The 24,529-nt window shown below is 42.2% G+C and overlaps 2 protein-coding genes and 1 long non-coding RNA gene across 7 annotated transcripts; 1 reads left to right on the top strand and 2 right to left on the bottom strand.

Moving 5' to 3' along the window:
- Positions 1–2,342: 2,342 nt before the first annotated feature.
- LOC109476911 (interleukin-17 receptor A-like) lies at positions 2,343–13,330 on the bottom strand. Its single transcript, XM_019777929.1, is given in 14 exon segments — positions 2,343–3,674; positions 4,072–4,194; positions 4,762–4,997; positions 5,344–5,481; positions 5,483–5,565; positions 7,271–7,331; positions 7,514–7,567; positions 7,696–7,838; positions 8,052–8,093; positions 8,313–8,463; positions 8,666–8,790; positions 9,055–9,216; positions 9,454–9,478; positions 12,487–13,330. Coding segments are annotated over 14 exon segments (2,190 nt in total). The 5' UTR covers positions 12,616–13,330; the 3' UTR covers positions 2,343–2,956.
- Positions 6,550–7,550, bottom strand: LOC109477457. Its single transcript, XR_002140671.1, has 3 exons — positions 7,514–7,550; positions 7,271–7,331; positions 6,550–6,781 (listed from the first exon to the last, which is right to left on the bottom strand). It is a non-coding gene; the product is annotated as an uncharacterized LOC109477457 (long non-coding RNA).
- A 546-nt stretch (positions 13,331–13,876) lies between the features above and the next one.
- Positions 13,877–24,425, top strand: LOC109477401 (rho guanine nucleotide exchange factor 3-like). Of its 5 annotated transcripts, none has more exons than XM_019778649.1 (15): positions 13,877–14,050; positions 15,265–15,331; positions 15,683–15,742; positions 16,781–16,882; positions 17,853–18,023; positions 18,155–18,217; positions 18,389–18,485; positions 18,715–18,791; positions 19,047–19,203; positions 19,341–19,399; positions 19,576–19,617; positions 19,766–19,936; positions 20,631–20,817; positions 21,287–21,495; positions 21,990–24,425. In XM_019778649.1, the coding sequence occupies exons 1-15, from the start codon at positions 13,986–13,988 to the stop codon at positions 22,746–22,748; spliced, it is 2,286 nt and encodes a 761-aa protein (XP_019634208.1). In that variant the 5' UTR covers positions 13,877–13,985; the 3' UTR covers positions 22,749–24,425. The 5 variants fall into 5 exon arrangements, with proteins under 5 accessions (XP_019634208.1, XP_019634207.1, XP_019634209.1 ...); XM_019778648.1 differs by having other exon boundaries at positions 15,683–15,763; XM_019778650.1 differs by lacking the exon at positions 13,877–14,050 and adding an exon at positions 14,127–14,267 and having other exon boundaries at positions 15,683–15,763.
- Positions 24,426–24,529: the final 104 nt, after the last annotated feature.

Below are 24,529 nucleotides of genomic sequence, written 5' to 3'. Positions count from 1 at the left end.
AATTAATTAGGAGAAGACAATTAGTTACGCAAGGACGCTGTCATTTTGCGATCCGAAATGTACCCTCTCTGGCGGGCTAAACTCCCCTGGTATACCCTTTATTTGGGCCAATTTCTACAATAACTATTTTTCCAGCGATCCGCGGTACCTGGTACCGATAGAGGCTAGAAAAGAGAGCCGAAAAGATTTAAAGGGAACGTAGCCCAAACTGTGACTGAGGCCCTCCCCGTTCTGTCACGGTTAGTTGAATAGCAATGACCTTCGATGGACTTTGATCTGGTTCCTTTTCACCCACTTAAAACAGAGCCCACGTCTGAAAAGTCGGTCAAGTTTTACACCTACTGAAGTACCACTTTACGTCGACTTTACGTATGTGACCTGACGTTGTTATACCTATTGAAGGATGGCAACTCGATCCCCGGCATATTCCGGTCCGGACCCGATACCATATGTTGAATACCGGGGTATACAGTTTTGACCATTGGATACCCAAAGACCGGCAACTATTAATATTGCGACTTCATTGAGTCTCAACAGATAAGGTGTCGTAGGTGACTAGAAAAACTATTTCACGGAGCCGCAGAGCGAGGCGTTTGACAAGCGCTTCAAAGAAATATTCGAAGGAAGTGGTCTGGAGTTTGAATATGAGTAGACCCTAAGTATTTCACCCACCTTTTGAAATAAGTGTGAAATCGACGCTAAAGTGTTGGGTGTTTTAGAATTTTGACTCGCAATGCAAAATCACTTTTAATATGTTTTTGGAATCCCTGACGTGTTGTACAAAACATCAATTCACCCTCGTGCTGCAATGCTTTTTAGCAATAAACTGTTACTACTACTACTGCTACTACTACTACTACTACTACGACTACTACTACTACTACGACTACAAATGTACTACTAGACTACTTCAAGTACCAGTACTGCTACTACTACAACATGAAAACGTAAGAAAGTTGAGGCATTGATGATCAGAAAATAGACATAGAAAATAGACTAATACTACAAATGTACTACTAGACTACTTCACGTACCACTACTAATACCATTAATACTACTACATGAAAATGTAAGAAAGTTGAGGCATTGAGCAGAAAGTGGACATCTTGCAAGATGATTGCACACAGTAGGCCAGCAGATCGTCTTGACTTGGTGGAAATTATATCAATATGCTTGGACCAGGAGAGTGTGTTCGTTAAGGTGACACCTAGATGTTTGTAACTAGCCACAACTTCCAGGGTAGTTCCACCCAGAGTGACTGGTACATGGGGCCTTGGAATGTTGCGAGTTGTGATGTACATCACCTTGCACTTATCCCTGTTTGCTTCCAGTTTCCACTGTGTGAGCCAGTTTGATACAGCTAGAGCACAGGTCTCTGTTAAGTGAGGTGACTACACGTTGGATTGATCTGTTACTGGTGGACAGTGAGGTATCGTCAGCGAACAAGTTTGGAGAACACCGAGTACAACAGGATGTTGTGTCGTTGATATACAGGATGAACAGGGTGGGCCCAAGAACGGACCCTTGGGGGACGCCGGCAAATAGATTGAGATCATCACGTGATTCCTCTGGACCGATCACTGCGCATGACAAGTAGTCTGCTGAATTACTGCTTTACAGAACCAAAGTTGTGCTTCAGTACTTTAGTTAAAACGTTGACTGTACGCTGTGAAAATGAATTACATTTTTTATTACCTTCGCCAAGAAGGTTATGTTTTCGGCGGCGTTCGTGTGTGTGTGTGTGTCTGTAAGCAGGATAACTCAAGAAGGCTAAGATGGATTTTCAGGAAAGTTGGTAGGTGGTTAGGTCTTTATGAGACCTGGAAAAGATTAGATTTTGGGGCCCCTGGTGGCTTGTCCTTAAAACTACGATGGAGTATGAAATAACTTCAAAATGCCAAATTTGAATTTATATATTTTCCCCTTGATTCAATTGGTAGTTGCAAGAGGTGTGGTTGTTTTATTTATCCCTGTTCTTGTATTGCCTTTCAGGCGTCGTAGGTGACTGGAAAAACTATTTCACGGAGTCACAGAGCGAGGCGTTTGACAAGCACTTCAAAGAAATATTTGAAGGAAGTGGTCTGGAGTTTGAATATGAGTAGACCCTAAGTATTTCACCCACCTTTTGAAATTAGTGTGAAATCAAGGTAAGCAATTTTAAAGTGATACTTTTGACTCGAGTTTTGACTCGCCATACAACATCACTTTTTAATGTGTTAGGTGTTTTAGAATCCCTGACTTTTTGTACAAAACATCAATTCACCCTCGTGCTGCAATGCTATTTAGCAATAAACTGTTACTACTACTACTGCTGCTACTACTACTACTACTACTACGACTACAAATGTACTACTAGACTACTTCAAGTACCAGTACTGCTACTACTACAACATGAAAACGTAAGAAAGTTGAAGCATTGATGATCATAAAATAGACATATTGCAAGGTGATTTATTGCCTTGATATTCTACCAGACAATCGATATACTCTTACACTTGGTTTGTATCTGTCTGTGATATGATCATATTGCAAAAAGTATAAAACAAGCCATATACCCGCTTGAAGACCATCTAACGGCCATCAATGAAGCAAGGTTCTTCTGTGCCGGTACATATTTGCCACTCTGAATACAATACATGTGAGCTGGACATTTTGGGGGCATTACATATAAACTACTCAGCAGCATATGCCTACTTTTTGACACAAACACAAACTGAGACAAAAGAGTTTTAACTCTTTTTAAAAATCGATTGGTGAATATACGTTTCCGAAAAAAAATCCATACATATTTCAAATTCCTACCAGAATAGAGCAGATATATATAACACGCTGAGCGCAATCCATTTTTTTTTACAAAATTGCTTTTTTTAATGACAACATAACCCATTAGAACATTAGACATACATTTCTTGAGATATTATAAATGAACAGCAAATCTTTTATAGTATATACTGTTTTAGACGTCTGTCACACGTCCTTGCGAAACAAGGGTATCTATTCCTTCATCTTCGCTTGCTTGCCCTCCTCGGGAAACACTTGGATATCCTCCCGCATTTCTGTCTCCATCACCGCGAAACTGTTGGACATGTTTTTCGAGAAGAAACACACTCGGAGAGAAGTGTAGATTCGGGCCAGTGAGGTTCCGAGCGGTCGAGATGTCGTCTGATTCGGTCGGCTCAGGGACCACATCACCGGCTGGCTCACTGTGGTGTGTGTGACCTTCCGCGACCCCGCCGTTCGGAACTACGTTGTTCATGACAGGTGGCGAGTTGGTAAATGTGGCTTCACATGGCGGCACCGTGTCAGGTGTCCTGCCCCCAGATTCAGAAAACTCCCGTCTAAAAACATCCCTGGACTGGTCTGTCACGTGTTGGGCACCAAACGGACGGTTGTCACGTATGGACACGTCGGAAGGAGCAACCAAACTCACCGAACTCCTCTCATAGTCAGCATCATAGCCATAGTTACGAGATTGTCCGTCCAGTTGAGGAGAAGAGTAAAACCCACCGAAGTCGTGCTGTTGCCCGTTACCGTGTGAGCCATGACTGTAGTACGGGTGGAGACAGGTGTCGTCGCCGCCGCCACATGCCTGACTGCTGCCCTGGGAGTCCTGGAACCAAGTCGGGTGAGCGGTCTGAAACGCCGTCATCTCATCTATACACCTCTTTAGCTTCCTGTATCAACACAACAACAAACTAATGAATGAAAATGTAATTACAGTGGTGTGATACAAATGCAAAGCAACGAAAGCAGAGAACAACCCCATAAAAGGGATTGTAATCTCCATGCATATTTTTCGGTGGCAGAAAGAAAAGCCAGTAACAAATTGTCCAGACAGTATCCATTTGTCAGGCAGTTACCATTTGCCACCTGTTTGCCTGGTGTAAAAAAAACGATAGCAGTATAAAGAAAGAAAGCCTAGTAAAAACGCCGAAAAACACACCAAAAATTAGCCGAAGCCTAAACTGCTGCTTGGAGTGAAAAATACCGTAGAGGCAGGGAATCCAAACGTGTATTACATTCTGTACTCCAGCAGAATGGATATTACGAGGAAATTAGAACAAGACATACCCTCCCGCCTCTGACAGGTGGTACCTGTCCTCCCCTAACTCTGGCAGGGCGATATCAGGTCTTGCAGGACGGCGGTCCCACCTCAGTAAGTGCAAGTAGAGTTCTTCAAAGTGCTTCATCAACCTGTCAGAAAAGGTAGCAAAGGGTTTTTCTTCTCACATTCCTCTCAATCAATTGCACTCTCTTGAGCTACAACAAAGACGTCTTTTCACAGCCAATCCTACATGTAAGTACGTGGTCTAGACACATACTTAGAAGTTCAAGACTGCACGTGTCGCTTTTCCAGTTTAAAGATTTACTACTAAGAGTACTCTATAATGACCACCGCGTACTCAGTTTGTGACACCACCACAAAATACCAAAAATGTAATTTAATAAGGCTGATTAGGTGTTGTTTTTTTCAGCCTTTGATGAACTCGTATGGCGTAATACTTTGGTACATCCAATCCTTGAGTCGGTGAATGGCACTATGCAATTGATGGCGTGGGGTTAATTACTTACTAGTACTTTGTTGAGAAATGGCCAGGAAATTGACTTTTTGTATCGTCCCAACGTTACATAATGCTAGCCTGATTGCCAGACCTATTATAGCTCCCGAGTCCTACATCCTCTGCGGACTATGGGAGCTATGATAGGTCTGGCAACCAGGCTAACATAATGCAGTTTTAAAAGGTACAAGATCTTGCATACATGTAGTTGTTCCCAACGTTGAGCGCACGCGGTACGTCCTCCTCGCTTGAGTATCTGAAGTATGCGGTGATGTACTTCTCAAACGTGCTCTGCCGATGGAACTCTGAAGAGATGAGGTGGATGGCGGGCCGTACCATGTCTCCACAGGGAGGGGCGTACCGGGACATGACCGACGGCTCAGCATTCACGATGTCCTCCCAGATACGCTTGGTGCCCTTGGAACACACCACGATGACCTTGGAAAAGAATAATTGACAAAAGTTGAAGCTGTGTTAAAATAATCATTTCCAAGATCAGGTAGGCCACAACTCCTGTCGTGCAAAAACTTCTAGAGGCGTAAAACTCCTATCGGGGACCGATCCCAAAAGTCAGTCACAATTAGGTTATAGAAGTTCAACCAATTGAGAAAAAGGGAAATCATCGCTTCGACCAATGTGAGAGCGGCTAAATGTCCGTCAATATTTTGTTTTTGCGGAGGTGGGCGGGGCTTCAGGATCGGTCTATTGGGCTGCGGGACCGTCTACAAGCCCAAATATAGCCCGCCCAAACCACGATAGCATCGGACAGAAGACTAGAACCAACCCGCTTAGCTCTCTCGATCTGCCCGCACAGCCACGGGATCTTCCCCAGCCTCGCGATGGACTGCATGCAGTAGTCGTCCAGCGTGACGTCACAGCCGCAGATCTGACGTAAGAAGGCGGCGAAGGCGCGCACGGCCGTCCTCGTGCAGCGGGTGGTCATGGGAGTAGATCAGCAGCACGGGGATGACGGAGAAGTGGTTGGTTCTGCCCGGGGCCGCTGGAGCTAGGGTTTAGGATGGACATCAAAGATTTGTGCCTTTTGTGAATCTTACCTACCCACACATATAATAGTACCAATGGTCGAAGAGAGACTAAAATTACATACTTGATGGGTACAAGAACATATTATGTTGACGATCATAAAATATGGCTGGAAAATACTTCAAATTTCATGCACGCCGGAACAGCAGATGGAATATTAACACATGAGGACTTCCAATTCAGCACCAAGGTCAGCCACCGAGTCATGCAAACTGTTACCTTCCAAGTCGATGGAATTCGGGTTTAACAACGGTGTAGTACATACAACATGTAGGTTATTCGTACGTCCAGTAGTCTATGTATATTATATTCTAGTCTGATTTACAATTTTCTGGCCGTTTCGGTAGTAACGCCTCCGTAGATCCCTCGTCCTGTCCGGAAGCGCCCTGGCTGTCTCCATGTCTTTGGCCCTGTGCTATCATTCGCCGCACGCCGTTGTTGATTGCCGTTGTTATGCCGTTCCCATCCGGTTGTTCATCGTCTGGTAGATTGCATGTCTCTGTGCCTGCACATGTTAAACGATTTGTGAACACTTCATAGTAGAGTGGATTCATTCCTCGAGCATACCGCAGTCGTCCCTCAGTAAAAGAAATCTGGAGCCGCGTAGTTCCCGTTGAGAACTTTTATTCAGCCTGACTTTGGTGTTATAGATGTCAGAATGAATTCAATCTACTTTGTACATTTGTGAACACTACGTTGCACGTTCTTGACAAAAAAGGAACCTTAAAAGCAACTTTTAACATGGCACCATGGTCCCCACATGTGAAGTTTTAAGTAAAAAAAGTCTTTGATGTCCATACTAAATCCTAACTCAAACAGCCACGGAAAGAATCAGCAACTTATGAATACATGCAGTAAATGTTTGCACTCAAATATCGTCATTAAAAAGGACCATAGTAGAACACGTTAATAGTTACGATACATAGTTTAGTATTGATCTACTTGCCTCTTTGGAACTTCGCCCGTCTCCACATAAGGAACAACAGAACTCCCGCTACCAGCACGCCTGCAAGACTCCCCACAACCGCTACCATCAGTCGGGTAGGGTCCGACCCCAGTAGGCCCGATAGTTACTGTTGTAAGGGTGGGAAACCCGGTTGTAGTGAGAAAGCTGGTTGTAGTGAGAGAGCCGGTTGTAGTGGACGGTGTAGAGGTAGGGTAAGGGGTCGTTGTTGGACCTAACATTTGACAGCAGAATAACATTATCTCAGTATATGCATGCAAGTTACTGTTGTAAAGATGGTCTCCGTGAGAAAGACAGTTGTACTGTAACTTGTACATGTACGGTTGTAGTGAAAAAAACGGTTGTAGTAAGAAAGCCGGTTGTAGTTGGTGGTGTAGTGGTAGGGTTAGGTGTCTGTATTAGACCTAAAAGTTGACAGCAGAAAAACATTATCTCAGCAAAGTTTAACCTGTATCGCTCTTTACTGCTCAGCTGGTGAAGAGCAACAAAATTCGTTGCAGAGAATCTGCGAGACTCTGTATTCTAGCAATCTACGTCTGATTCACACATTTTTACTATTTTCTACTTTTAACATAGTAAATTTTGCAAACTTTTGGATTGAGATTTGCGGGTGATGCCCTGGGGCTAGTGGTAAATATTTCTGGGCTGTACTTGACAGAATGGTCAATGTTGAAAATTAAAATGAAAACAGTAGTGTACTGACCTTGCACGATAAATGGCCTCACAGTCATCGAGTCAATACAATCACACTCTCGCTTCTTCAACTGGGTAGAAAAAATACTTCCAAGTGATCAAACCAACTTCATTCTATCCCGATAATACAGTACAGTTTGTTTTCTTGCTCATGCATGACATGTCCGACACGAAAATGAAATCAAGCATATATCTCTCTTATCATGTACATTTCTTCTTATCGACTAATTTAAAAAAAAAAAGGCTGTCTTACCCTTAGTTTGACTGTATATCTTCCATTTGGAACGTCCTGGAACAAAACATTGCTCTGAAAAGACAACAGTATGGGATGTTAGCTATTACATTCATTCTCATGACATAGAGACATAGCATCCCAAGACTCGCCTGTAGATTTTCCATAGTCAATCGTCTTTCTAACCACACATGTCGACTCACCGTCGTAGTTTGAAGTTCCCTCTCCTCGCCCTTGTCTCCTGTGGGCTTGAGCCACACAAAGTAACCATCAAAGATGAACGTACTCGGAGCCGGGTCAAAGGTCACGTTCACGGTGCTTCCGTTCACAGAGACGTTGATATAGGCTGGAGTCCAATTGTCGGGGGTGACTTTTGATAGGATAGACGATTAATGAAGCGATTAAATACAACGTATAAAACACATACTTTTTATCATTCATTACTTTGGCATTTGCATATAGCACCACATTGTGGCCCTGTAAATTCACACAGCCATCTATAAAATAAGTATCTATTTTTCACATTAGATTACACAGAACGGTAAAAAGAACGACTCACCTTTGCACTCTTCCACTTTTTCCATGCCAGGTCTATCGCAGTCTAAAGAAAGTACAGAGTAAAGATGATAACTGTTATCCTAACATAAACAGGTTAATTAGTGGTTAACGACTGAAACCAGACATGTCTTTTAATCCTCGATATACATGTAAGGTTTCTTATAACCTATCCAGTGTTTTACAAACGTATGTTACAGAACGACAAATTTGACAATAGCATACTTAGCCCTATAGGCCCATATGATAGGACTGGACACCATACCCGGCATTGTAATGTCCCTAGACACGTTCTGGTCCTTGTGCCCTGGGCCCTGCTCCGGCTTGCTGTACAGGACTATGTGGTATGTCTTTCCCGGCAAGAAGATTTTGGGGTTGTCAGGGTCCTTTCCAAAACAGTTGTAGTAAAACTTCCTCTGTAACAAACAGAACGCGGCATGGAGATTTAGAAATTATATTCTTATACAAAATTGTACATTCAGACCCCGTGAAATATCTCTACGTATGTAGTCGTGCAAAATAAAAAAATCATGTTTGACGGAAACGTACTCTGGCCATCTTTACAGGCGATGCTAAACCATCAATGGAAAAAGATGTCGTGAGAGACATAGTTAGTACCTTTGGAGCTACCATGGACAACTTTGCGCCCGTGATGTTCAAAGTTACGCAGTAATTCCAGCCCAAATCATCAGAATTTCTGCTCATAACTCGGATCTGGAATCCCCGCACAAACACAATGGAACCTGCGAAGGGAGGGAAACGATTGTGAGAGCAACTTAAAATCCCACAACTACACTTGAAATTGTGGACGTAGATTCTCTCTTCTATGCCAGTTCACTCTAAAACTCAGTCTCTTTCTTTCTCTTTTTCTCTCCTTCTCTCGGCACGCTCGCGCGCGCGCGCGCGCGCACACACACACACACACAGACAAAACGTCAACACAAACACACACACATAACACACACAAATATAAACACTTATAAACACACACACATAGCCACACCTACCATCGTCTGGCGGTTCCCATGTGATGTTAAGCCCGAGGTGGTACTTGGCGTTCTCTCCGTCCCCTGACTGAAACACGAATGGCTCTGGTCTTTTTAGACTCGGTTTGGAAGGCGTCTGTGGACATTGTGTGGCGTTGTACGCGGTACACCACCAGTCGCACTCTGAGGAGGGAGAAACAGCTTGAAAAGACAGCTTGGCATATCTTCATGCATTTCAAATTGTCATCAAAACCATCAATCAATACAGTATTATAGAATATCGTTCAATGTTCTCAGTAACTCAGTGCATGTATCTGGGTATGACACACACAGGCGGTACAGTTCTTTTCAGAGTACAAAGAATTTTCAAAAAATCGTAAGATTTCAAAATTGATAAATCTTTACAAGATGATCACCTACCTTTCTCAACCCGACAGGGCAAGCCCTGGAACATATGAGAACAGTATACATGTATTAGTATTGGTGATCTACACTTTGTCTCAGAGAAGAGTCTAGTTTTCAATTTGAGTTTTCCTCAGTATGCCACGTTGTCAACATTACAGAACGAAGTCGACATTGTGACGCGTGTAAGTAATTCAGACGATGTTGTTTCCCCATATCCAATGCACCACAGAGGTACATTATTTCAGTGTCTTGAAAATGAAAGTAAAACGTAACAGCGCTTGTGTGGGCGAAATGCACAACAAACACATTTGTTTGTTTACTCTGTCTCTTTTTTGTTGTACCTGTTGTTTTATGTACTCGACACTTCCTTGTGGTCAAAAACCTTTTTTCCTGAACTTAACTTTTGTTTCCTCTCCCTCATTTAAAGTTCCAATTGCTATCAATCTAAAATACTTTGTCCCTGTCTTTACCGTTAAATGACCACCCCTCAACAACTCTCAGATGTACCCGCTGTAAACAGATGTGGGTGCCAGTGTGTTCCTGTCTGGTGTTTGACATTGAATGAGTACTGACGAGGCGCTTCACTTCATGTTATGTTCTGAGTCTTAGCACCGTTTCCGGTATGCGCACAGGTGACAAACAAAACCCGGATGGGTAGATGGGTGGACTAGTACGGTCTTGAGCAAGCAGTTCTCCCATACTTAGAATATGCAGTGCACACTGGCGTAACGTATTACGTAAATCTATAGCAACATTAAACTATCGCCAAAAGAACCTATCTTACCACAAGTACAAATCCTATGCAGAATTGACCCACAGGCACGTTATGGTTAAAGACAGTTTTGTTTTTACAGTGTATTTCTGAAAGATGTCACGCGCGAATGGGTACGTGTGATGGAGCCGGTCAAGTTACGCAGCATTCCAGGTGGTCGTATTACATGCGCTCCTGTGATCTCAGTAAGGTCAACACGTTCCAAAAAAGACAAACATACCTAAGACAACTGTCTGTTGTTTGGAGAATGGCTATTTTTCCGATAAACTTTAGCCTTAGGTGCTGGTTTAACATACCTTGCGGTACTGATCTTGTCCCTTTCTTCATCACCACACACGTAAACTATAAGTTGAACAACCATCCAAGTGACAGAACAAGGACCCCATTGTATTTCCTTAATTTTCAGTTACAAGACTTTTCCCAGCATTTCAGGCCAAATGTACATCACGTAGTCAGTAATTGATGCTATACAATATATACCCTTGGCCCGACAATTCCCAAGTCACCTGGTATTTGAATTATTAATGTTTCTGCTAACATATGGTGTTATTGCTCTCAGAGTCGACGGTGTAATAGAATGCATATTTGTACTCCTGTCACTTGAATGGATTCCTCTGTCTCCAGGGAGTGGCACAATGTTGTAAATGAAAATTACAGCAATTCGTCAACCACTCGGCATATATTATGGCCAAACATGTTATCCTACTGAGTGGAACTTGAATTATGTGTACACAGTTTTATTTGGGATCGTTAACAAACTACACGTCAGGGACTTTCCCTTCTTTGTCCATTTCTTTCTGACGCATATGATCGGAATTTTTGTGTGCATACATGTTCTTACATGTGTCGGACGCATTCTTTTGGACTATACAACTCAAATATCAACTTAACACATACAACACACACACACACACACACACACACACACACACACATAAACAAACAAAGACACACACACAGCATACACACACAAAGACACGAACATGCACACACGTGAGGCGTAAACACACACACACACACACACACACACACGCACACACGCACAAACACACACGCGCACGCACACACACACACATACACACACACATGCACACGCACACACACAAACACACACACGCACGCACGCATACATAAGAAGTACAAGCTAGTGAGGGACAACAATATACTAGTATCACAGGAAGATGGCAGGCAACTTACTTTTTCCATGACCCCTGGCTAGGCTTTTACAAATTATTCGTTGTTCACTGCACTAATCACCCTTTGTGACAGACAGCCCATAATTTCCAAAATGAGCATATATGTGGCAACGCACCGTACGTACAGTGCAAAGTACATCCGTCACAATACACACATATAACATTACAGGTCACATACAAACATACCGCTTAGTAATCGACAGGTCAGTTTCTCACCAGCAGGGGTTCTGTGGAAGAATTATCGATTTCTCGGAAGTCCATAGTAGCACCACATAAAGGTGTTTACAGAGTCAATCGGGCTCACGTACGTGACTCATGTACATAGGCATTCCGTAAAACAACATGTCAAAAAAACTTTCACATTCGTGCCATGTGCAACCATGTGAAACAATGACAATAAACCTTTCAATTCCTAAACAAGCCATATACACACAAACCTATAGAAATAAAAACAAGAGAACAAAAAGAATGAAATATGATACAGAAAGTCCACACGTACCAGGTTGGACGGTCTTAACTTAGTCTAATCTACTGGCAGCTTGCCATTTCGACAACAGATCTATTTGATGTGTTCAGCTCGCTAAGAAAGGTACAAGGTTTACCCACGAGACAACATTTTCTTTATGCTAAACAAAAAGATGGTTCTGGGTCATATCCACCTTTTCATGAGCTTCGAGACCAATGACAAATTGCTGAATAAAAGTGCTGAATATTGATAAAACAACTTCATAACCAGTGTGGTGTCCTGGTATACTTTAAATATGTAGTTTGATCTGCTGGTGGTATTTTAGCACTCAAGCACATCCTGAACTCCCGCCAAGTTTATTGACACATCGGGACGTTACAAAAAACACGTTCCAGTGTCGTTAAGCAATAGTAACACGCGCAACTGTAACAGGTGTACTTCAATAGCAATACCAAGATTTTGACTTGGGTATATGCGTAATACAGCAAAATCAATGACGGTGGGGGGTGGGGTGATCTCTATCGCTAAATTTGTAGCTTTTCCAACATTTCAATGTTGATTATATTGTTTGAAAACAGATGTGAACGTGAAGTTTATTAAAGCCACGCCCTTACCTGTTGGGAACAGTTTGAAGAGCAGTCCATTTCTCTAGTCTCAACCATTCTTGCCCGGCCATCGCTTTGTTGTGAAGCCAAGCACAACAGTAGAAGAAGCAAAACTCGTGTCCTCCAAAGGAACAACATGTTGCCTTGCAAGTTATATATTTTTGTAAGGTATAGTCAGGCTGTAAGTTGTACACGTACTTGTTGGAGTATGGTATAACCAGTCTGGTTCTTCACGGTAGCAGACCTTTCCGAGTTGAGGTATACTCAGGCGATGGAAATTCCCATGACACCTGTTAGAAAACACGCCACGGGCGGACACGCGAAAGTACTAGAAGTACTCAGCGCCAGGTCTTTTAACACGGCATTGTCACACAGTTACAGGATCGTCCGTTTCTTTTTACGCCTCGCACGCACACCTGGGGAAACGCCTTAGGTCACCTGTAGACGCCAGGTAGCCTTGTGGAGATCCGAACGTAGTCACCTGTTGCAAAGTTGCATGCCTGTGACGATGGCCGCTATGGTCTCAGTCAAGAGTGTCTAAAATGGCCGCCGGGGCTTCAGCTCTTACCTTACCTGTCCGACAGAGTGTCGCTCCGGGCGATCAAAGTTTGTGTTTACCTAGCTTTCAACGGCTGACGTGCTTGCCTGCATTTCTAGTTCACAGGACAACTTTGACTAGTAGGTGGGAGGTTGATGGAACTACTGTAAGCTACAAGGTAGATCCAAAGAATGATCTCCAGTGGCCCCAGAGTCGAGAAAGGGCCACTGATCTTTATGCATACCGGAAGAGTATAGGCGTGACACAGGTGCCACTTGATAGTATCCGAAACACAAATGCGGAAGTTTCTTGAAAATTCAACGTGAGCCAATCCCAACTCCGCGGATATAGCCAAGCGATATAGTAGTATGTTATGTCTAAATAGTGGTTTAAATACTTGAACTTGCGAGTGCGGTTGTCGCTGATTGAATGAGGGTTGGGAAAAGAAGATGATCTTAGATAAATCGTGATAAGAATAAGACCTCTATGAATGGGCGCGTCCTCTGCACTTCCGCTAGAGGTCGCTACTGTAATGTCATCTCCGTGGATACTGCAGGTAGCCCCTGTCGTTCTCGCACACTCTCACAGAAAACCGCGAGAACTGTGTACATGGGAACGAGAACTGGTTCGAGAAACTGTGAGATAATATTCTGGGCCAATAAAAGCGTTGCCTCCAAATAAAGGTGTTTATTTGGTTAATCCCTGATTTCTAGTTAATGATTTTATCCACTTATTGTGATTAAATAGGGTCAAATGTTTAGCGTTTGCCCGCCAGTGTAGGTTACAACATCCTGGTCACGAGCGTTGAAACACTGCGCTGTGATTGGTCAGCCGGAAGCACCGTTGGACCGCCATTTTTGAAGTGGATAAACAACAAACAGACAAGTAAAGGATCGCCCTGAGGGGAAGGGTTCATGAATAGACCTCTGTTTTCTTCAGCCGATAAGCGGTAAAACCCTGCAATTTTGACATGTCTGAAGACCCCAGGAACGGCAGCTTCTTATCTGCGTCAACGCCCGGTGATCAGAATGGGCGGTAAGTGATCTCACGTCATTGTTTTGAGGTTGTTCCATTGGTGGAGGGCGAGGAAATGTATGCTGCATGTCACGCATACCAAATCAGGAGCCAATTTTTGAAAAAAAGAAAATTAGACGCAGCCGTTTGCGATGAAAATCTGATCAATGCAGTCCTCTTGAGAAAGCCGGGAATTCTTGCAATCACACATGTTCAAGGAACCGCTGTTAGGCAGAGGGTAGGTGGACAGATACAGGACTGTTGGGGGTTTAGTTTTGGTTTGTTTTGTGAGATATTTCTGACGACAGACAGATCAACGCCTTTGTGTGCTTACTCGTGTCTTTTTGTCCTGCGGCACTCATGTGGGTTTTGCCTCATTTACCCTGTCAAATTTTGACAGATCCCGCTTGTAAAATGTGTTGTAATTTTGTCCTTGTTTAAAACAATAACTCCTTTTTGTTTTTAATTTGGAAGAAGGCGTATTTTCCTCCGATTTTAACCCGGAAATTCATACAGTATAGAGTGTTAGAGTATACTGTGTGTCGTGGAAATTTTTGAAATTTGTAGACGAATTATCTGTCAACGATCGAGCTAGAGTCTAAGACTGATACATATGTAATCTACGTTACCGCAAATTGTCTAAACATGGCTACAAAGGGAAAAGTGTTACTAGATAGTAGTATTTTGTCGTAATTATCACGAGAAATCTCCCCGGATATCACCCTATCTGTTGTGTAACTGTTGGTACAAGACCCGGATATCATCCCTAAACAATGGCGTCCCCATTGTTTCCTTTATTGACTCCTGCCCACGAAAGCACTTCACACTTTCTCATGTCCAAATAATAGTCTTCACCTGAAGGTTGTTGTCACCTGAGCTTATGTTGCTGGACAAGGTGAGAAGTGGGCAGGTGAATGGGGTTTGTTTGTACAAGGTTCTCAGCACCAGGCCAGATAGCTCAGGAAACAAAGGCAGTCAAACACAACTATCATGGGTACAACTTCTATAGGGTAGTAAGATGAAATTGCAAGCCATAATATTTTTCAAATCCCATGATATCAAAATCCTACAGAACAATCTTCTGTCAGTTAAATTATTACGCAGCGCTTCAGTGCTTTTAGTGGCAGTTTTGTCTGTGATAGATGTTACAGATGAACCATTTTTACGATTTTCGTCTTTGTGTGGTATATATGTATCCGTAACATTATAATTGAATGGTGTTCTTCCTTCTCCAGGCCTAGCCTTCGCAGACGCTCCAGGTCGAGTTCCTTCTTGACCCCCAGTCCAGCTCCCGACATTCCGGTATGTTCTTCAGCTAATACTGTAGTAGTAATCTGTGATTATGTTTTAGCCACCACTAGATCAACTTGTGCTAGTACATGTGTTACAATGAGTACTAGTGATTGAAAAAAATATGTCTACACTTAGTGATACTGATAGTTGATGGTTGCACAGAAAAATTTTTTTATACAGATTTATATTATAATCACTCTTATTTTTTTGCACAAGGAAAAATCTAGACTTTTGACATGCAGAACTCTGTATGGCATCAATGACATGAGAATAAATGAAGTGAAGCTTAGAATGAAGTCATTAGTGGAAGAAAATGATTTAATTCCCATCTTGACAATATGAGCTACGATTTGCCCACAGCGAAAGCGGAAGCGCGGGAAGGACGAGGACAGTCTGAGCGTGTGCAGTCTGGACATGAAGGTGAGCCACAAGGCCCGAGAAGTATGTCCACCCTTCATTATCATTCATGTCATGTGTCCCCAGTAACCACTCACAACGTCAGCTGCATGCAAGGGACTGGAGGTTTAAAATGAAGCACCCATTCTACTAATATCCCTTACACTTTTTGGTAACAATGTCAACTCAAGCTCTCATTCAATTTTTAGTTTTTTTAGAAAACATCCTATATGTAGCACTAATGCATGTATGGTGTACATATATCCCTGGGCTTAATTAAACAGTCATGCACATCTAATCCTAGGTAAATATCAACTTTAAACACTTCTAATGAGTTCTAATGCCCATTTTACAGTATTTTTGATAATGATAAATACATTATTTTGCTGGTAGAATTGTAGACAGGCAATATGGGTTCGCGCTGGTGCTGTCTTTAAGCTTACGGTAAGTATAAACTAAGAAAGACAACAATAACTTGCCATGTGATTAGTTGATTCCGCCCTATTAAAAACTAGGAAAAGCATATGGCACGTGTATATCAGCATGCCCATACAATACCCTGCTAGTACTTTCAGTATTGCTGAGAAAACTGTGCCTTTCTCTGTGTCAACTGTTAACCCTACTTGGTTCTGAGATACCGTGAGGCAACGTGACTTCTGACTGCATGTTCAAGGCTGACGTCATGCGCACTGCTTTTACCCCAACTGTTCCCAGTAGCTGTGTTCCCAGAAGCCTGGTTCTTGTTACTTGTTAGTTCCAAGTTCTGAAGGGTGGTGTGCAGATACATATATGGTACAGCTATGTGTCGTACAAGTGGACGAAGGCCCAGCCTGAGTTTTAGTACAAAGTTCCAAACTGTTTCGCAGATTGTCCCTGAGAATGAAATCCTGTTACAGGTATCTGGACTTTAGCAACTTTCTGATACAAGGCAGATTGTAGCAGCTTAGTCTCTTATCTTAGATCTTTATAAAGATCCTTTCCTGGGTGCCATTTCCTGCCCGGTACCTTTTCTCAGAAAATGCCCTGCGTGCAGCTTATAAAATAAGCGTGATCTACTTTCAGGAGCCCAGTAACAAGCGAACTCGAGGCCTGTCCAGGATCTCCTCACTAGCATCTATGCTGTCTCCAGTCAAGCCTGTGAAGAAGATTGGACAGACACTGCAGGTATGGAGCATTTTGCTAATTACTAGTAGGTTATTGTCTAGAGTGATGGATTTTATATGTAACAAATGATATATTGTACAATTTGTAGTCATGGAGTGGTGATTATAACTTTTTGCAGAATATTACATACAGGAGAGGGATGGGTAACGTTCTTCCTTCCAATACCGTGCCCTAGACACAGTGGATTAACAACCCACTGTCCCTACGGCCTTAAAAATAAAGGCTACAGGACTACCTTTACCTTTACCTATGCAGTGACAATTATAAGATTTTTGGTCGCACATAATTTTTGATTGTTTGAAAATGACTGCCGGAAGGTCTTAAAGTTGATGTGTTAATGGTGGAATCCAGCTGACCTGTAGCTCACATACTACCACTAGTACTGCACGTAGGCCAGCCATATGGCTAGTGCAACATGTGACAGCTCAATAAGTACATATCAATTTTTACCTACCAGATCTGAAGGATCACTGACAACTTAGAAACGTGGGAAGGTTGTCAGAGCCCCTGGTCGATTAAAAAGTCTACCATTTCAAGGATTAATGCTAATTTGAGCATCACTCTTTGTCAGCTTGTTCAGTACCCACTAGTTTGATGTGTAACAGTAACCAGTCTATCAATCCACCAAATTACTCACATTTCATGGAATAATTACAAATGCCACATTGTGACAGTCCCAAATGGAACTCGATGTAGACAGATTTTCTATATTCCTTAGTGTTACAGTTGTGGGTGCCCTGCTAGCTGTTTGCACATTTGATCTGTACAGGAAACATGTCTTGCACAGCTTGTTTGAGCTAGTACAAGACAAAATACAGCCTTTTGTGTGAGGAAGTTATGTTTCAAGTTATGTTCAAAACTGGTGTGTTACGCCGAAAGGCGGTTATACTGGCTATACAGATAAGGAACAGAAAAATAGTACCATATAAGATTAAAAAGATGTTGATATCAAATTATTTATGTTGTACAGAGGTCGCTGAGCTTCAGGAAGAGCACAGACGAGTCGCCGATGACAGCGATCAAGCCGTACCACATCGCGCCCACCCCGACCAAGCGACGGGAGAGCCTGCTCTGGAGCGACGTATACGCCAAGAACATCCGCAACGAGGTACTGACTCAGCAGCAGGTCAGGCATCAGGAGGTGAGGGAGCTTCAGATCTTCTTCATTGACATGAGGATTAGGGGTTGGAAAATTCTTCAAGTGTATCTGTACAGTCTGTACGTAGTCATTTATATATTGACTACAGTGTTTTTCTTTTGTGTTCCTGTCAGGCCATGTTTGAGCTGCACCAAGGAGAGAAGGACATGGTCTCAGACCTACAGATGGTGAAGAAGGTAAAGGGATTGTTTTTTTACATCCTGCATGCAGTACCCTTTTTTTCTGTAATTTTTCAAGTAAAAATCTTCAAGAAATAAGAACTTATATTTAGAATTGGGGAATATCGACTTAGCTAGGCTTGTTTGTCTGAATTTTTGATAATTACCAATATTATTTTCTATACTCAGACATACTATGAAGCGATGCGTGTCTTCAAAATCATGTCTGACGAGGAACTGAACATCATCTTTGGCACCATGCAGACCCTTCAACCTATCCACCAAGGTAAGGCGAAAATTTCACTAGTAATGTTTAGATAATAACTAATGACTGTTATATCTGTCTCCAAAGCCTGAAACATTTCAATGATGTAACTTAGGTAACCAAAAAATCTACTCTTATACTGTCAATTGTCACATGTGTTTAAAATATGATTATGATAATGTAGACTTTTTTGCTGTGGGAATTGGAACCTTGATGTACATTAATCCTCTGCCTGTCTTGCTGTCTCCAGACTTGGTGGTGAGACTGGAAGCTGCACGGAAGTCAGACGGCAAGATAGACAACATCGGACAGACCATGATAGACTGGGTATGTCACCATTTCCTGAAATATTCTACCAGCAGAAGAAACCATTATACCTTTTTACTGTTTTAGAAAGTTAAAACTAGTATGCAATCTGACACACTTGTACACACTGGCACACTTGTAGTTTATTTGATTGTTTTCTATGACTCTACTTTCTTCGGTCATTTATGATTTTATGGAAAGTTACCGATTAGCGCCATGTCCTATGTGCAAGTATGATCATCACAGTTTGTCTGCTATTTTGCCCCTCTCCCACAGATCCCCAGTCTGAAGTGCTACGTGGACTACTGTGCTCACCAGGTGGCTGCCAAGACTCTCCTGGACAGGAAGAAACAGGACCACCGAGTACAGGACTTCTTACAGCGCTGTCTGGAGTCACCCTTCAGCCGCAAGCTTGACCTCTGGAACTTCCTAGGTCTGTAGCTCAAACATTTCTACTCGTATTGTTGAAATCTTGCTTGACTGTTGAGCCCAACCATTTTGTTAATGAACAACATGTGTCATGTAGAAATCCTGACTAAAGTTACTAAACCTTCTTTCCTGTGTTTTCAGATGTTCCCAGAAGCAGACTTGTGAAGTACCCACTGCTGCTGAAGACCATCCAGAAATATGTAAGTAACAAAATAAATTTTTCCATTACTTGCTTTGTTTCTTCTTACATTAATAAAAAAAATCAAGTACTTGGGAGCAAAAATTAATAACTATAATGTTTTTTGGGGGAATGTACTGACTTCAACCCTTCTTTGAGTATCCATTGTGATGATAACGTTTTTTTCTCTCTTTTTAGACTCCAAACCACAGTGAAGATAAGGCCTTGCTGCAGACAGCTGTGAGTTTGTTTTTTTAACAAGTTACATGTACATGTTACTATTGTTAGTGTATATAAACATCAGTGTGATTTAACTACTAACTGATACAAGCCTTTATAAGCTTATAAAAGACAGTTTTCTTAACAAAGTATGTTCTATTTTTTGCAGGTGTCGCTTGTAGAGGATGTGATAGCCCAGGTGGACAAGATGACAGGAGAGTCCAACTGTCGCTTCTACATCAGCCGACTGGAGTACCTGGACGAGAAGAACGAACACCCGCTCATCGGGCAGTCCAAACTCCTGCTGTGTGACGGCATCCTCAGGAACAACAGGGGGACGGTACGTAAACTCTCAGTTATCTCTCAGGGAAAGAATGAGAAAAATGGTCATAGTTACACTTGACTTGCTTGATGCATCTTTGAAGGACTAAGGAAGTGTGAAGGGTCCAAATTGACTTGTTTTCCTGTTTTTGTGAAATATTGATCTTATATACCAGGGCTCAAAATAGTGGGTGCAATTTTGCACCTTAGTGCACCCAAAATTGGAGCTGTGCACCCAATTTTTTCTGTGGGTGCACAGGTGCACCCAAATATTTTTGCAGGAATTTTAAAGATATGAAATGTATACAGGATATTCTTGGCATCTATTCTAAGTATCAGAAAAATAATAAAATCTCTGTTGTAGTACTTAAGATTTTGAAGTTAGCTCCCAATTTAAATTCAAGCTCGGAAGAGGAGCAGTAAGACCTGCAATAAGGTTTTGTTTCATATGGTGCACCCAAAAAATTTGTTCACAGTTCACAGAAGTGGCTGTGAAAACAGTGAACACAAAAGAATCGTAAAAATTGTTAGTTACAGTATGTCTGAAAGAACTAGACTAAATCTACTTTGTTGTATCTTAGATCATGCCTGTCTGGTAACAAGTACCTGTGTCGTTGTTTCGCGTTATTTTCTTGATGTGGCAGATTCTTATAATTACTGCTGGATATGTTTTCATCCTGTATGTAAACTCACCCTCCCTGTCCCCTCCCCAGAAGCTGCATGTGTTCCTGTTTGATGAGATCCTGGTCCTGACGCGGCCGGCCACCCGTAACGACCAGCTGTGTTACCAGGTGTACCGCCAGCCCCTCCCCCTGTCGGACCTGGTGGTGGAGGACCTGACTGACGGGGAGGTCAGGATGGGAGGGTCCTTCCGAGGGGCTCTCATGACTAGGGATGGAGGTCAGAACTACTGATATTCACTTTATGGTCTGTGGCAGCACTGGTGCAGAAAAAAAAAGTTGAGGAATTATTTATGATTAGTTCACAATACAAAGGTGACTACAAAAAATCAGAACATAAAGTACAGTACCACTGTTGTAGTGAATAGAATATCACCATTTTTGGTTAGAACTTTCAACTCTGTGGTGCAAGCTTTACGTCATACAAGAAGGTGGCACATGGTAATTATTTTAATTTCTCTTCAATATTGTAAATCTTGTGTTGTTTTTATGCATTGGAGCTTGCCAGTAGAAAATAAAGATGTGGAGCAAACGTGGAAAACTTCCATCTGTACAGTTTTTTTCCTCTTTTTTGTCTCTATATCTACTGCTACTCATTGTGACCACTGCGTTGAGACCAAGTTTCACTATCTGTAGCAATACCATGTTGACACCCCCATGTTTACATGTTTACTGTCCACCTCCTCCAGGGAAGCACGTGTTCCGTGTGGCGCCGTCAGACCCCACAGCCGGGCAGGCGCACACCCTACAGGCCAGCAACGAACACGACAAGAAGAACTGGCTACAGAAGCTGAGGGAAGCCATGGTCGGGAAACGCAGGCCTCTCTCCGAGGTCAAGTGTCAACCCGACAACAGACAAGCACAGGATCGGGAGGACACAGAAAAGGCCACTGAAAAGGTTTCAAAATCATTTCTTTCTGAGTTTTTTATAGCTTTGATATAGCAACTGGCAGAAGCAATTTGTGTGTCAAATTTCTATTATTATAATATATGAAGAAGAATAGAAAGCCAAGTACATAGAAAAGAGAAAGGTTCAATTTATATAGGATCTTTTCATAATATTAAGGAAGACAATATGATTCTTCCTGTACATGTAGGTGGAAGATGTCTCCAGTACATGTAGAGTGTCATGGGCCAAGTGGAAAATTTACAGGAAACTTTCTGAACGTTGGAGTAAGTAGACAGCTCAGATATTACTCTTGTAATGGTCAGGTGGGAAGGCAGGTTAACACTCATAGATATCTCTGTCTGGTGTCTTACAGGTGAGGAGAATCTTCTGGTGGCAACTACTAGTACTATAGGGTTAAAAATCTAATATATTGTACATACGGTGAACGTTAACTAACAGTTGCACGTCTCCAGACATTAACATGCTCCTCCCATACTTTACAGAAGTCGAGCACAGTCAGGAAGATCGCCTTCAGGAGACGCACACCCCTGACTCTTGGCAAGAGTAAAGGCGAAAACCAACAGGCACCCGACTCAAAAGGAGATGACAACAAGGAGAAAACATCCCCAGAAGATGTAGAGAAAGAGAATGATAACAAGGAAGAAGAGAAGAAGGGCGAACCAAGCAGTTTGGTGGCAAAGGGAAGCAAAGTTTGCGTTGTCGACATCGGCTTGGTAGAAGATGAAGAGAAGGAGGAAGTGTCTTGTGAAAGAAGTGAAGAAACCTCAGTAGTCGCTGCCGAGAAAGATGTCTGTGTCATCGACCTGAATGACAGAATAGAAGAGAAGGCTGTCGAGGCACAAGAAACGGGTGACCAAACAGAAAGAGTGGAAGAAGATGTGAAGGATGAAGAAAGTACAGAGGAGTCGAAGCCAGATGACGACAGGAGAAAGACGGCAGAGTTGTGGGGGGAGCTGCCTTTCATTGACATGTCCGGGGAGGCTGAGGTGCAGGACGAGGATGGGCAGGCAGGGGGAGCAGCTGAGCAGGGGAACACAGCTGCAGTGGAAGAGATCAGCCCCAGTGTTGGTAGCGAATCCTGCTGTCAGCCAGACTCAAACACCACCAGGACAGTTGACTCTGAGGAGTTAGTAGTACCACAGAAGCCAGGAGATTGTTCTGCAGTGTCCTGTGAACCACGAGAGCAGGAAACACACAGTAAAGCCAGCAGGACAGTGTCTTGCACAGAGACTGAGGTGTAGAGGTCACATAGACTCTATGAAGAGTAAGAACCCGATACTTCATTGGATCACATTCCACATTGAGAAAAAGTTTTTGGAGACCCTGTAAAATTGGCAATATTGTCACACTTTATTTTGTACTTTCAGTTATACTGCATTTTGTTTGAGATAAACATAATAGCTTGTTACCTAAGCAGGGAGTCAGGTCTGGCTTGTAAGGCCTTTAGTTCTTCATATTTCTGTGGAAAATGTGAGAGGATATTGGAACTATAGGCTACTTGATAATGTACTGCTGTATTCCATGAAGTTTGAGAAGTGGCATTATATATAAGCATGTTTTAGTTATTACAGAGGCACAATTATATGAATTATTTTAGTTTTTTTTTTGTTATCACAGGTTACAAGCAAATGCCAAAGTTGATTTAAGCCAGTAGTCACAGTGCCAAGGTAATTCTGTAGGTTAAATTGCTGGTAAGAAAAGAAGTGCAGCTATGAATATCCGTAGAACTCAGATTATTTTCATAGATGAAGTTAGAAGGACATAACCTAGAGAGAGCTTGTAAATAAGAGATACACATAGTTTGGAAGACAAAGAAATCAGTTGTCTCTAGCAACGTAAAGTAGACATCCACAGCAGCAGGTAGAGATTTAGTTAAAATTGCTGCAGCTAGAATAGTCTAATCTCATTATCATTCTGTCACTTAGACACATCCCCCAATGTTGGAAGGAAGGTAGTATAACCCAAATGCAACTTAGATACCAAAGGATACAAGCCGGTTTGCCATAGACTTCAACGTGTTCAGGCCGAAACGGATTGCATTTCTGTCAGTCACCCATAGACTTTGTACAGGTTAAAACTTGGTCATTGATGTATAGCAGGGAGATGGAAAATTTGAAGAACAAAATTTTGTGAGATCTTTATGTGTTTGCAATGATCCTGCTGATTTGGTTTGTTCAGATATTTTTGGACAGACGTTTTCATACTGCGTATCATTGTAGGCGCTATAATTATAATCAAACTCCCCATCTCTCTACTACACAATTTTGCACCTAATTCTGTAGAATTGCTGGCCACAGAAATGCAGTGCTTTTCCCACCAGACCAGTTGAAGATGTGGCAAACAGACTTACGTATGTAGAAGTATAGGACTGTTTATAAAGTATCACACATTACTGGTGGTGGTGTATACTGTACGGTAGTTCATAATTTGTCATTGGTTTTTATGTTTTTGTGCATTGGGTGTTAATTGGACTGCCAGGCTGGCTATTCATAGTCACCAGGAATAATAGGCAACAGTAACAATAAGTTAGTTGTTGGCTCAACTCCCTTTTTAGCATACTGGATACTCCATGATTATAAATACTATAAGTAATGGTAGTTGTCCCGATATAGCTATGCAGTCTGAGATCACCATCTTATGTCACTTGTAAAAAATATGTTATTCATTTTATTTATTTCACCTGTAAATATGTTTCATGTATCAAGTCCTTGCCATGTTAACCCTTTCATATTTCTAACAAAGCTGTCATTTTATGTAGAGCTTGTATGCATCCGTTTTGTACTTTTCAGTGAGAGATAAACACTCTACACCTGTAAACTAATCGACATTGCTTACTTGTGCAGTCACTTGCAACAATGCTTTGTGCAGTGCAAATATCAGGCGTTACTGTCATTAAAATACAGAGTTTAAACGGGAAACTTTATTGTCTTTCTTAATCTGCATTTTTTCTTTTGGTATGTGGTAATACATTGTAGTTCCCGGTGTCTTAGAATGCCTTCTTCCCTATTGTAATGTTTTCCTG

Source organism: Branchiostoma belcheri, unplaced genomic scaffold (genome assembly GCF_001625305.1).
Source record: "Branchiostoma belcheri isolate BF01 breed outbred unplaced genomic scaffold, Haploidv18h27 scaffold4, whole genome shotgun sequence".
Taxonomy (NCBI): Eukaryota; Metazoa; Chordata; class Leptocardii; order Amphioxiformes; family Branchiostomatidae; genus Branchiostoma; species Branchiostoma belcheri.
This window is presented reverse-complemented; position numbering and strand designations above follow the sequence as displayed.